The sequence below is a fragment of the Nannospalax galili genome, unplaced genomic scaffold (assembly GCF_000622305.1).
Source record: "Nannospalax galili isolate Female #2095 unplaced genomic scaffold, S.galili_v1.0 scaffold702, whole genome shotgun sequence".
NCBI classification, from domain to species: domain Eukaryota; kingdom Metazoa; phylum Chordata; class Mammalia; order Rodentia; family Spalacidae; genus Nannospalax; species Nannospalax galili.
Genome location: NW_008348657.1, coordinates 3,078,281 through 3,092,678, shown reverse-complemented (window position 1 = coordinate 3,092,678; position 14,398 = coordinate 3,078,281). Strand labels below are relative to the sequence as shown.

The following is a 14,398-nucleotide window of genomic DNA, read 5'->3' as shown; positions in this document are numbered from 1 at the left end:
GCTTCCATCTGGCAGCAATGCACCTGCCTCTGCTTCCCAAGTACTGGGATTAAGGTGTGTGTGTAGTGCATACATCACCACCCCTGGCTCTTTTTGAAAATTAAACTTTTTATTTTTTAAATATTTTATTTATTATTTTTATTTAATGTGTATGAATGTATTGCCTGCATATATGTGAGTGCACCTGTGTCGTGCAATGCCACGGAGGTCAGAAGAGGGCTTTGGATTCCCCTGGAAATGGAGTTAAGGTTGGTTTAGTAGCCACCATGTGGGTGCTGGGAATTGAACCCAGGTCCTCTGCAAGAGCAGCCAGTGCTCTTAACCACTGAGCCATCTCTCCAGCCCCGCCCCCCTTTTTTTTGGTCTTTTTGAGACAGGGTCTCCCTGTAGCCCCAGCTGGCCTGGAACTCACTATGTAGACCAGGCTGGCCTGGAACTCACAGAGATCCCCTTGCCTCTGCCTCCCGAGTGCTGGGATTAAAGGGGTGTGCACCTGGCTCAAAAAAAATTTTTAAAGAGGAAAGGAAGAACCCAAAAATCAGTTCTAACTTTAGAAGTCACCCTGAGCCTGACTGAGGGCAGAGCAGTGTCTGTGTGAGGGCCTGGGTTCAGTCTCTAACACCACAACATCCATCACACTGGAGAAGGAGCCTTTGGGATGTTTTTCACTTCCTCATCTTTCATTCTCTGCCTCACTCACTGTGACTTGATGTCCTGTGACAGCACATTTCCCTGGTCCATAAATCATATCTAAAGAAGTCAATCGATGTGAAAACACCAGGTGCTGACCTGTGACTGTGCATTATCATCTGTAGAGCAGGCAGAATGCTGCAGCTCACAAGGAGACGTGGCACACGTGCCTGGTACTGGGAGCCCTCCACGACTTGGGTGAAGTAGGGGGCTAGCACATGTACATAAGGAAAAGAGGGCTGCTCTAAGCGGTTTTGTGTTTCTTTCAGATGTTGCCCATTTAATGTGGTTTGAGAGACTCTATGTTTGGCTTCAGTGCTTTGAAAAGTACCTTCTATACCCAGCTATAATCCTGAATGCCCTTACCCTGGATGCATTCTCCATAAGCAACTACCGGAGGCTTGGTACCCAGTAAGTGGACAATGGTTTATCCTCATAATAATTTGGGTCACAGTGTTTTCAGAATGGCATGAGTTTTCGCAGGCTTCAGAAGAAACCAATATCCATACATCACATGTTTCCTGACCATGCAAAAGGAAGGCAGGGGTGGTTTTCCACGCAGACCCATTCAGAATAGACAATTACTGTGGAGTGACAGGACGCAGACAAACTCTCATCTGCCCAAAGTGATGCTGTGAATTAACATCAGGGGATCTGAATATCTCTCTGCAGGTTAGTCAGTTACACAGTGTATCCGGGTCAGCTCTGATTCAGAATGTCAAGCACACCAGTTTAAGCCTGCTCTCTCTTGAGCTCTGGTGAGGACAGTTATTCACATTTGCCAAGGACTGAGCAAGTTGACAGTGGAGTCTTTGCTTGACTTTGAGTAGATTCAGAATCACACAAAGCAGGCACACACTAAATGGCCTATGACCTGTCTATCTTTATTGGACTATCTTCTTTACAGTCTGGACCTGCTTTGGCTGAACTAGAGCCAGAATTTTATGCCTCTTCATACTTAGAATCCTAGATCTCAGATTACAGAAGAAGCGTGATACCCTGGATAGGATCACAGCTCAGCATATTTGAGCCTGGCCCCAGGCTAGGAGACAGCTACCTGTGGGGAGCTTCACACACTTCCCACTCGTGGCTGGGAGGCCCAGGGGACACAGCCCTGGCTAATGTCAGGAATATCTTCTGACCCTGGGCAGACAGCCAGAGCCAGACTTAAAAAGCCTGGGACCGTGCCACCCTAGAGTCTCACAATGAAGGGTGAGAAGCCCTCTGCAGGCAACTTCAGCACAATGTCTTAGAGCTGAGTGTGTGAGATGAGGGTAGCTGTTGGAGAAGACAGGTACAAGGGCTGGGACTCCAGCAGACACATATGTACAACCTGACTGAGTCCAACCTGAAAGAGTACCCTCCATCCCCCGATGCTAAAGTCAAAAAGAAGTCTCTTGAGCTAGGAAGATAGATGCTCAGTCAGTCAAGTGCTTGTTGTACGAGCATGAGTTCAGTCCCCCACAACCCACATAAAAGAGCTGGGCATGGCACGTGTGTCTGTAACCCCAGTCCTGGTGGGGATAGATAGATCCCTGGGGTTCACTGGTGAGTCAGACTAGTGTATTGGTAAGTGCTGTGTTCAATAAGATCCTGACTCAGAAAATAAGGTAGAGAATGATAGAGGAAGACACCAAATGTTGACCTCTGGCCTCCACATGCATAGACAGACAGACAGACAGACAGACAGACACACACACACACACACACACAAGGAAAGAAAGGAGGAAAGAAAGCTCCCCTACCTACTGTAGCTTATTTTCCTATTGCTATGATAAAATACCCATGATAAAAGCAATTTAGAGGAAAAGGGTTTATTGTAGTTCACAGTTCCAGATTACTGCCCGTTATTGTGGGGAAGTCACAGCAACAGAACTTGAGACAGCTGGCCATGTGGAATCCATAGTCAGGGAACAGAGAGAACCAAATTAGTGCATGCTTGCCCTCGGCTCACTTTCCCCACTCTTACACAGGATCCTCTGCCTAGGGAATGGTGCCCCCCAGAATGGGTAGACCTTCCCATAATCAAGACATAATCAAGACAGCCACCCACAGACATGCCCATAGGGCAACCTGATCTAGATAGTCTCTCATTGACACTCTCTTCCCTGATGATTCTAGACTGTGTTAAGTTCACAATTAGAACTAACGATCAAACCTATGCTTCCCTGAGTATTCTCAACTCCCAAATGATACAATAGAACTATTTCCTGAGAACCTAAAGCTGAGAATTAGTTTTCACCCATGAGATGTCCATCTGAAGAAATAAAGCAACAACAAAAATCCCACAATTTCAGGCACCCCAATAGACCCACTCTTCTCAGAACAGCAGGAGGCTTCACAGAGATGTTGTCTTGAGTCCTTCTCCCAGCTGTGTGAGCCCAGCCTCTCCCATTCCATTTTGAAGATCACCATTTTAGTCAGATGGTTAACTCCTCAATAGCACACAGTCTGACTCATCTTTCAGTGTCAACCCCCCAGTAAGTGTTAGAGGTACAATGGTTGGGTGTTCAAGTAGAGGGTAGAAAGTAAGTGAACCATCACTCCTTGTTAAGGGTTATAATTCCCGGAGTCTCAATGTATGTGCTCTGTCTTATCCACATCTTTGTTCCCTGACTGCACTAAGTTTTTGCAAAACTTCCAGATAGGGCTGGAGAGATGGCTCAGTGATTAAACGCCTGTCCCACAAGCTTGAAAACCTGAGTTTGAACTCCCAAAACCCACATAAATGCTGGGTAGACATGTTGGTCCACCTGTAACTCCAGCCACAGAAGGCACAGAGAGGGGATCCCCAGAGCAAACTGGCTACCAAGACTAGCCATATTGGTGAGCTCTGGGCTTGACTGAAATACCCTGCCTCAATAAATAAGGTGCAAAAACAATTGAGGATGATTCCCTGCATCCACCTCAGAGTTCTACATACATGTGCATTCCCACACACATATGCTTCCACATGTGAACATGCATATACACACATACATATACACCACACACAGTCACATGAAAATTAAAAGAGAAAAAAGACATCAGCCAAGCATATTATCACTTGTCACTACTGTGCAATGATGCTCAGCAGTGAGCACCAGTTTTTGAGTGTCTATCATAGTAATCACTTAGATTAGTTACTTTCCTGTTGCTGTGATAAAATACTATGATCAAAAGCAACTTGGGATATGAAGGGTTTATTCTGTCTTACAGGCCATGGAATGGCAACAGGAGCAGAAAGTTGACCGATCACATTTTTATCCACACACCAGAAGCAGAGAGAGAACAGGAAGTGGAACAAGGCTGTAAACCCTCACAGCTTGCTCCCAGTGATGCTCTGCCTTCTAAAAGCTCCATAACCTCCCCAAACAGTGCCACCCCCTGGTGGCCATGTGTTCAAATAACATGAGGCTATGGGGACATTTCCATTTAAACCACCATAACAATCATCATTAATAGTCACAAAGTGAATTCTCCACTATGAACAGTCACAGAAAACAAAAACGTTAGACTTTACCCCCATCTATATTTTGCCCCCACAACTCAGAAAATGACCAATCTCTCTTGAAACTGAAATATCCCTAGTCTTAAGACACCTCTTCCTTGAGGTCCTTCCTGGGAGCTTTTGCTGTTCCTTAGGGATTTTTGTACTCTGGGCAGCTATCAGCAGCAAATGGACCTGTGTTGTCCTCCTGGCATCCATGATCTATGGGAAGAGGAAGACTGGTCACCCAACAGTGTTCAGCCTCATTGTAGGATGGAAGGGCTCCATGGTGAAATTACAGAAACTTCCCCATACCACCTAAATGTGCACAGAAGCAAGAGCTAGCTTTTCTCACAAACACATACAACCCCATCACACAGGGCCTTGGCTACACTGCACCTGGAAATCCTCAGGGAGAGCAGAAACAATCATAGCTATAAGTCTGAAGGCAGGTGGAAAAAACCAGACTGAGTCATGGGGAATTGCCAACAACAGAACATTTTGATGTTAAAAAGGATCATTTTCCACTGGGCAGGTGCAGACTTGGAAAGCATTTTTTAAAATTATACTTTCATTTTTAATTGACATGTGGTGATTGTGCATATTTATAAGACACAGGTGGCATTTCGATATATGAAGGGCACATGTAATGACAGATCAGGATGACTGCCATGTCTGTCACCTCTGACATTTATCACTTCTGTGTTGGGAATATTGAAAATCCTCCCCCTATTATTTTGATTCTTCAGTTAATTGTTGTCAATCATAGTTGCCCCACTGGAAAGCACTTCCTAGATGCCCCACCTGGATACAGGGCATCAGTGATGCCAATAAGGGTCCAGGGTCTTCTGGGCTTAAAACAATAGAGACATGGCTACTGAACTTAGCCTAAGAGAAGATACTCTCATTATCTTTGTCTCTCTGTCTCTATCTCTCCCTCCTTTCCTCCATCTCCCTCACTCCCCAGGGTATCATTTTCCAGAGCTACCCACCTCTGTCCTTGGGCTCCCCCAGGGTGGGTTATGATTGGCAGGACTCTTATTGAAAGGCACAATGTCTCTCAACAAGACAGGACCCTGAGGACATGGCTGTTCACACCATCCAGGTGCACCTTCTTTACCCCTGCCTTTCCATCTCCAGCACACTTACTCAAGCTTCCATTTGGCAGTTGGTAGCCACGACACATGCACCCAACACCTGTTAATAATCCAGCTCCCTGGATGAGAACTTCCAGGGATGAGTTCCTCAAAGAAAAATCCCTAGAAGGGAATTTCTCTGTGTGGTGCTGCTTTGGTAAGTTCCTCATCTAAAAACATGATAGGAAAATGTTAAGGACATGAATGAAGAAACCAAAAAGAGAAATCCAGAAAGCAAAAATAGAAAAACAGAAAGCAAACACCAGAAATTAAAAAGGGCTCTATTAAGACAGCGCATCTCTGTGTGTGTTTGGAACTTGCTGTTGGCTCTTGTGCCATTGTTTCAGTCAGTCTCTTGTTGTAGACAAGGCAAACATGGGGCACTAGCCAGGACAACATGCTGTCTGTTTTGTAACTGTCTACAAGCTTTCCACGAAGGCAGCCACTGCCTCAGATAAGTCCCAGAAGGCTCTGTGCTTTGCTGAGGGACACAAGGACTCACGACCAAGATTTTTATTTTCTTCTGTTGCTGTGATAAAAACACCCTAACCAAAAGCAACTTAGGGGAGGAAAGTGTTTATTTATCTTATATTTCCAGGTCACAGTTCCTCACTGAGGGAAATCAGGGCAGAAACTCAAGGCAGAATCTTGAAGCAGAAACCATGGGGCACTGCTTGCTGGCTCACTCATAGACTCATGTTTAACTAGCTTTCTTCTACAACCCAGGGCCACCTGCCTAGGGAATGGTGCCACCCACAGTGGATTGGACCCTCCTCAAGACAACCCTCCACAGACATGCCCACAGGCCAATCTGATCTAGGCAGTGTCTCAACTGAGATCCTTTTCTCAGAGGCTGTGTCAAGTTGATAGGTAAAGCTCACTGGGACACACAGGAACTGTCTCCCATGGCAAGGAAGATGTACAGGGAGTCAGTTCAGATTGGGCTTCCGTTGTAGCTAACCCATGAGACCTTGTCTGAGGTTTGTTCCTCTCTGCAGATATGAACAGTAGAGGGCCTCCACACCGTCCTTCTGGGCCTGTGGATAACATGTTGCATAGTCAGACCTCAAGGTACCATAGGGATTATATAATACATCACATTCTGTTACTGATTGAGCCTCTGGTTTCCCACAGCTGGGACATTTTTCTGATGATTACAGCTGGCATGAAGCTCTTGAGGACATCCTTCTGTAACCCTGTTCATCAGTTTGTTAATCTGAGCTTTGCTGTCATCTTTTTCCACTTTGACTACAAAGACATTTCGGAGAGCTTCCTGCTGGATTTCTTCATGGTGTCCATTGTGTTCAGCAAGGCAAGTTCACTGCTTGTTTTCTTCATGTTTAACAACGGAAGGGGGGCATTTCTCATATTTCTCATATCGCCTGACTTTTCAGGCAAAATGTAGTGAAATGTCTTCTCACCCCCAGAGAGAGCAAGGGCATAGACCGACCAAAGAAAGGATCCCATCCAAGGCCAGCTCGGTGGACCGCTGAGTTTATTGGGGTATTTACAGGCATGTGGATGACTGCAAGGTATATCTACCACTGGGAATTTCCACACCCAGTGTGCTCAACTCATGGGCAACTGCAACCTTGAGAAGTCCCAGTCAAACATCCCCTCCTGTGTACACTTGCCAAGTCCATTTGCACCTTAGACAGGAGGGATGGTGACTAGAACCTTGAGTGAGACTCTGTAGTGATCCTTCCCCTCATTCCAGCAGGATGGGCTATTAACGGCTCCTTTGCCATTACTGCAGACCTAGCCATCAGGTGTTCCCCCTGCTTATTTCATAGCCATGACTGCAGGCCCAACTCTCCTCTAAGTCCCACAGTCCCTGGTTTCATGGTAGAGATGGTTGTGCCAAGCCTGGCGGAAATAACTAAAACACGTTTCCTAACATGTTTTAAGAGTTTAAAACATTTTCTTTATTTAAAAAATCTTCTAAGCAAGATCTATCAGTACAAACCGATGATCCCAGCTACTTGGGAGGCTTAAGCAGGAAGATCAAAAGTTCATGACCTACCTAGGCTACAGAGCAAGTTCAAGGCCAGCTGAGCAACTCGGTGAAATCTGGTCTCAAATTTTTTTTAATTAAAAAAAATTTTTTTAATTAAACCTGAGGATATAGCTCCGTGCAGCACTGCTTGCCTACTATGTGTGAGGTCTGCTTCAATGCCAGTGTCCCAAACAAACAAACACTAGGTATAGAAGGATGTGTAACAGAATTACAAACAGATGCTGCACTCCTTCTGCCATTTTGGGGAAATTTCTATAGAAAATACCACATGACATGTTAAAAATCACTAATTATAGCTGTGTGCACACCTTTAATCCCAGCACTAGGGACGCAGAGGCCAGAGGATCTCTGTGAGTTTGAGGCTGGCCTGGTGTACATAGGAAGTCTCAGGTCAATTGGGGCTACTAGGAGGCCCTGTCTCAAAAACAAAAACCAAAAAAACCCACTAATTACAATAAATTAACCCCCTGGAATACCACAAAATACTCTGATTTTTGTCTCTGTTAACATCTCACTATAGAACTCTAGATTCAGACTGAGTTTCCAATGTAGTTCAACCCATAAGACTTTCTTCTCTGAGACATGCTCTTCTCTGCAGATGTGGATAGTGGAAGACCTTTCTTTTGAGATAGGGTCTCATGTAGCCCAAGATGGCCTTGAACTCACTATGTAGCTGAAGATGATCTTGAACTTCTGATCCTCCTGCATCTGCCTCCTAAATGCTGGTATTATAGGTGTGTACCACCACATTCACTTTATATAGTGCTGGGAATAGAATCCAGAACTTTGTGCATGCTAAACAAGCACTCTACCAATTGAGTCACATTGCCAGCCCTGCTATGGTCCTTTTGAATTATCAATTAAAATACAAATGATTTCAGAGTGAACTGAAGTAGCAGCTTTCTTATTTCCTCTAATTGAAGGAGCATTTGAGGACTGCCGTTTGAATAATCGGCTTTTAGGCAGGCATAATGGCTGGGTCTAGAGAGGGAAAAAAAACAAAGACAACTCAGGCAAAAAACAGAGAAGCAGGCATCCTGTGAGGTGGGTGAGAAATGGGACTGAGTCTGGGTCCTTCTGATTCATCCTCAAACACGCCTTATCTGCAGAGAGTAATACCGAGGGCTGCTAGGGTAGGAAGCAAGATCTTATCCCCTGACGGCAGCACTCCAACAGAGAGGAGACATTTCCCCCAGAAAGGTTCTGCCTGCAAGTCCACATGGTGCTTCCTCCCACATGCATCAATGTAGTGTTTCTTTTTAAAAAGTTGCTCTCTTTAAAATATTTTTAAATTTATTTTTATTTTATGTGTATGAGTGTTCTGCCTGCATTGTATATAAGTGCATCACATGTGTGCAATGCCCACAGAGGCCAGAAGAGGATATTGGATCCCCTGGAACTGAAGTGCTGGGAACCAACATGTCTGGTCCATCCAGGTCTTTGAGATGCAGTAAGCTACGAGATGAGGCCACCTGATGGCTAGGAATTTAGATTGTAATCAGACCAAAGATATCAAAGGTCCTCACCTGGCCTCCCACTGGCCTTGGGAGATCCTTAGAAAGCACTCTGTCTTCAACATTTCATCAACACTTGCAGGAGGTTGTGGATGTATGACGAGAAAACTCTGCCATCCCATAATACTGCCACCATTTTCAGAGCACATTAAACATGAAATGCTATGGGCCGTTAGTTCAACATAACTGCTTTTGCCACTCAGGAAATTAAAATTAATGAGTGAGGTTGTTTCATGGTGCTGTTGTATGAATAACCACACCAGAGCCATGATGAGCAATTTTATTAGGGAGGATCACAGTTATTGTTCAACTTACTTGCAACTGTCTGTGAATGGCCTTTCCTTGTACTTCATGGGTATGGGTGGATAGTCTTGGATTTATGTCAAATTGCTCTTCTTTTTTCAGAGTGCATGCCTTTACAAAAGTGTTTCTTCAAAATGCAGTAGTTGGAATGGAGAGAAGCCTTATTTAGTGAAGTGTTTGTCACACAAGCATGAGGATCTAAGTCCCAATTCCCAGCACCCGTGAAACCCCAGTGCCATGGCATGTGCCTATAATCAACACTTCAGGGAGGTAGAAGCAGGAAGATCACGAGGGCTCCCTGGCCAGACAGTCTAGCCAAATCAGAAAGTTCCAGGTTCAGTGAGAGACCTTAGCTCAAAACAAGGTAAAGCAAGGAGCTGCAGAGATGGCTCAGCAGTTAAGAGCACTTGCCGCTCTTCCAGAGGATCTGAGTTCAGTTCCCAGCACCTACATCAGGCTGCTCACCACTGCCTGCAACTCCAGTTCCTGGGTATCCAATGCCCTCTTCTGGTCTCCAAGGCCACCTGCACACACATACACTCATGCCCACATACTAAAGTGATTTAGGAAGATACCCAGCATTGACCTCTGACCTCCATATGCATGTACATACATGTGCACACACATAACATGTACACACACCACATACAGAAAAGCAATGATTTGTTCACTGACCACCCGTCAGGTGCCAGGCATTGCCTTAGCAGTGGTGGCTAGTAATGGGCTTGATGACACAGCCCCAGCTGGTACAGTGCATGGGCAGGCACCACTCTGAATACTGTAATACTGTGTGTGTACGCACTTGTTTCATCCTCACACCAGCTTTGCTGGCAAGTGCTTCTTGGTTTACAGTTGACAAAACTGAGGCATAGAAATTAAGTGAGTTATTGGAAAGTATCATAACTGTACATGTGAGACCAGGATTCAAGTCAAACATTCAAGCCGAGCCTGTATTTTGCGATGCTGCCAGGTGATCTGGGATAGGAGGCCAACAGGTAAGGAGAACATCACAGTGAAGTGTGTTGAGGGAGATGGAGCTACAGGGAGTCAAACACATGTGGAAGTAATGCCCAGCCAACCTTCAGGAATGGGGAGAAAGGATGCTGAGTCGGAGCTTTGAGAAGGAAGGAGAGTGTCTGGTAGGTGAGCTCTGCAGAAGCTGCACTGGAGGTGTAGAAGTAGAGGCAGGGGCACACATTGGGGCCCTTGTGATGTCTGGGAAGTACAAAGACTTTGGGAGGGAGGGTGTGGGCAGAGTATCAAGAAATGAAACCAGGAGATGTATATTTGAGTTGGACCCTGAGACTTAGTCCCTGTGTTGGCCTGTTGGGAAACAGAGGAGTAGCTGGACAAGAGTAGTACTAAGAGATGTTTTCTTGGTTCTCTCTCTCTCTCTCTCTCTCTCTCTCTCTCTCTCTCTCTTTCTCTGATGTTTTGAAACAAGCTCTCCTATGCAGCCCAGGCTGACCTGGAGTTCTGTGTTCTCCATTCCCATTCCCTATAGTGCAGGAACAACAGGTACACACTAGGTTCTTTTTCTGGAGGTGAGCCAGCTAGTTCACAAATAGAGGCTTCACCTAGAATGTTGGAAAGGTGGAGGAGGGATGGAAGATGCAGGCAGGATCTAAGAAGGAAAAGGGACCCCACGGAGTGACCTTCAGATACCTGAGGATGCCTGTCAGGGGAGCCATGTGGGAAAGTGCTCTTGATGGCCAGGGTTCATCCTTGGCGAAATCAGGAAACAAAATAGAGGAAGACATTTGGGGAGGGTAAGATGTTGGTTTTAGATATATGCAATTGTAGAATCAACATTAAGAAGGACCAAAGGAACAGGATTCTCTTTTCCAATTAAATTTCTACAATTAAATGAGTAATACATACATGTATGTTTATTGTTGCAACATTGGAAAACAGCAGAAGGATATAGAGAAAATCTGAGGTGTGAGTGTACGCATAAGTGTGCAGAGGCCAGAGAGCCACATGGGGTGTCTCTCCACTGTAGTTTATGAGACAAGGTCTCTTTCTGGGCCTGGAGCTCACTAATCAGCTACACTAGGTGTGGGCCACAGTATCCAGCTTTTTTCATGGGTTCTGGGGATCCAAATTCAGGTTCTCATGCTTGCGCATTAAGCACTTTACTCAGTGAGCCATCTCTCCAGCCTCTGGAAGTCTGTTGTCGTACTTTTTTTCCTTAACCCCCTTCCTGTTGATGCCCATTGTGATGAACAGTTCCTCTTGTCTTCCTGTATATTTATCCATATGTGCTCATAGACACGAACTTAAGATGTCAATAGGTGGTACCTACAAATACCAATATTAACATCTTTACATGTCTTTCCTTCTGTTTTTAAATGTGTTATTTTTATTTTATGTGTATGAGTGTATTCCCTGCATGTAGATTAAGTGCACCGATGTCATGCAATTCTTGTGGAGGTCAGAAGACAGCATCCGATTCCCCTGGAACTGGAGTTAAAGATAGTTGCCAGCTGCCATGTGGGTACTGGGAATCAAACCTGGGTCCTCTGCAAGAGCAGCCAGTGCTTTTAGCCACTGAATCAACTCTGCAGCCCTTTGCACCCCTTCTATTTTGTTTTTTCTCCAGTGGTATCTTTCATTCCCTTTGACCCTACACAGTATTCCGTGGCATGTACCATAGTTTGACCGGTCATTCTGCTGTTAAGAAGCATTTAATTTGTTTCCTAGCTCCTCTGTGGTAATTGGGATGTCTGAGGTCACACACCACAGGAACCCAAATGAAGCTGGCACAATGAAAAAGGAGCATTTAACAGCTGATGTACTGACTGAGCATCCCAGAGGCTTAATGGTGGCATTACAAACCCACCCTTATCTCCTCCCCTCTCATCTGTGGGCACTATTCTTCTGTTCTTCCCACATACAATGTGGCATAATAGCAGCCACTGACGTTCTAGAGGTAATAGCAGCGCCATCTTGAAGTGACAACTCCAGCTCTAGTCATGACCATCGAGGGTCATTATACTTTGTTGTCTTAGAAAAAAAAATAATCAGCTTGGGCATGTTCTTATCACCTGTGAAAGACTGAGTCCACCACCTGGCTGGGGCAAGCTAACCACTCCATGCATGTACTCTGCAGTAAACCTGACTCTGGGCTCTGTAGTAAAGACATCTCAAGCTTTGCTCCACTCCACAGACAAACCCCAATTTATATCCATCTGCCAGGCCATCCGTTCTTTACGCCCTCCAGGGTTTGTCTCTAAGAAAAGATATCTACTTTCATAAAACTTAAATCACTTGCACATTACAGAAACTTGGTCTGCACTCAGCTTGGAAAGTAGAGGTGAAAAAGGAAAAGCAGGAGAGAAAAGGGCAGGAATGGGGGCAGGGGGAGAAGGGGCCCACTGTGCTGGGTGAGTGGGTGGTTCATTGAAATAAAAAAAATTTAATATTTTATTTATTATTTTTATTTTATGTGTATGAGTGTATTGCCTGCATGTAGGTAAGTGCACCCATGTCATGCAATGCCCACAGATGACAGAAGAGGCTGTCAGATCCTCTGGAACTGGAGTTATGGACAGTTGTTAGCTGCCATGTGGGTGCTGGGATTCAAACCTGGGTCTTCTGCAAGAGCAGCCAGTGTTCTTAACTGTGAACCATCTCTCCAGCCCCTGAAATTAAAAGAAATTAAGCAAGAAATAATAACAAATGAGAAACATGCCTCTGTATTATCATAGCTTCAAGCCTATGATAAGCCCCCACTGCTGGTTGTTGGCAGGGCCTTGAGTAGGAACCTGCTCTATTTTCATTTTTTATTTATGTTTATGTGTGTGTCTGTATGTGCACGTGTGTGCAAGTGCCCATGGAGACCAGAAGATGGCATCAGATTCCCTGATGCTAGAGTTACAGGCAGTTGTGAGCTGCCCAATGTAGATGCTGGGAACAGAACTCTGCAAGAGCACTGAGCACTCTTAACTGCTGAGCCGTCTGCCAGCCCAAGTAGGAATCTGATGAATGTAGGGTCATGTCTTTTTCAGTGGACGCTGCCCAGAAAATGTTTTCTAGGATGTTCAGCTTTCATTCCCTTTTTGAAGGAAGAAAGATGTTGTCATGCCTTGACTATGAAATGTCTTCCACAGGCTCCTGGATTTGAGTGTTTGGTCTCAGCTGGTAATACATGATTTGTGAGTGTGTGGAACCTTCTGGAGGTAGAACTTAGATGAGGAAGTGGCTCACTGGGAGTCAGGCCTTAAGGCTTTATAGTATGACTCTACTTCCTGTCCCACCCATGCTTCCTGGTCCACCAAGATATGAGCAAGCTGCCACCAGAGCAGAGAGCCACATTGCTCCAACTTCCCACCATGACAGACTGCATCCACTCAAACCATAAGAAGGTGCAAAATCAACCCTACCTAAAGCTGCTGTTTGTCAGGTATTTGACTTTAGCAGTGAGAAAAATAATGAATCCAGATGTCCATGTTACTCATGAACTAATTTGATCACAACCCATATTTTATTTGCTCCCAAATCTCTTCATTCATGCCCTAGACTGTAGCATCACAGTTAAGAACTTCCTTTCATCAGGCCATTAAGATCCATGCAGCTGTAGCAGAAACAGGTCTCTCACACTCAGGTATTAATTTATGTCATACTTAATTGAACTACAAAATCATTATAAGGGCAAGTAGCAGGGACTCGAACAGTTTTAGAAACAGGCCCAGGCACCTCTTGTTCAACACTCATCTCAGCCTGTCACATTAGGAGTGTACAAATACATTCAGAGTCACCTCTGCCCCTGAGTGTGCACTGAGCTATAGGGCTGGTTGATAGGGAGACTCCACTGTGCAAAGCTAAATGTCAACCTAAAGATAATTGAATGCAGATTTTTTTTTTAATTGTTGGTGCTTCTTCCTTATCCCTTCTTCCTCTCAGCCTGTTGAGATGAAATGAACACCCCCATCCCCCACACCCCCACCCCGGTGCCTTGGAAGTAGAATATTGTGTATCTGCCCTTGAGTGGCCTGATTGGCAGTGTGTGGTCCTCAGCAGCAGCCTTGAGCTTCACCAGGAATCCATTAGCATGCACATTCCTGGCGAAACCCAGTCCTGCTGAGTGAGAACCCTGTAAACAGGAAGCTGCGTCTTAGCTTCTCCAGGGTGCTCTGATGCTGGGCAGGGTTTAAGAACCTCAGTGGGTTCCTGGTTGCTCTTCAGTTATTAATAAACACCCTTGATCAGCATTTGAAATTAAAATAATTTCCCCCTGGAAATCTCAACCATTAACCTATTGAAGCCT

At 45.1% G+C, this 14,398-nt stretch overlaps 1 protein-coding gene across 3 annotated transcripts in view; it reads left to right on the top strand.

Annotated features, from left to right (window-relative positions):
- The window catches only part of Pcnx2 (pecanex 2), a 237,929-nt gene that overhangs the window by 137,304 nt on the left and 86,227 nt on the right, over positions 1-14,398 (top strand). For all 3 annotated transcript variants that reach the window (XM_008845820.3, XM_008845819.3, XM_008845818.3), the window contains 2 exons: positions 960-1,101; positions 6,430-6,607. In XM_008845820.3, the coding sequence (XP_008844042.1) occupies positions 960-1,101; positions 6,430-6,607 (320 nt within the window). The remainder of the gene's footprint in view (positions 1-959; positions 1,102-6,429; positions 6,608-14,398) is intronic.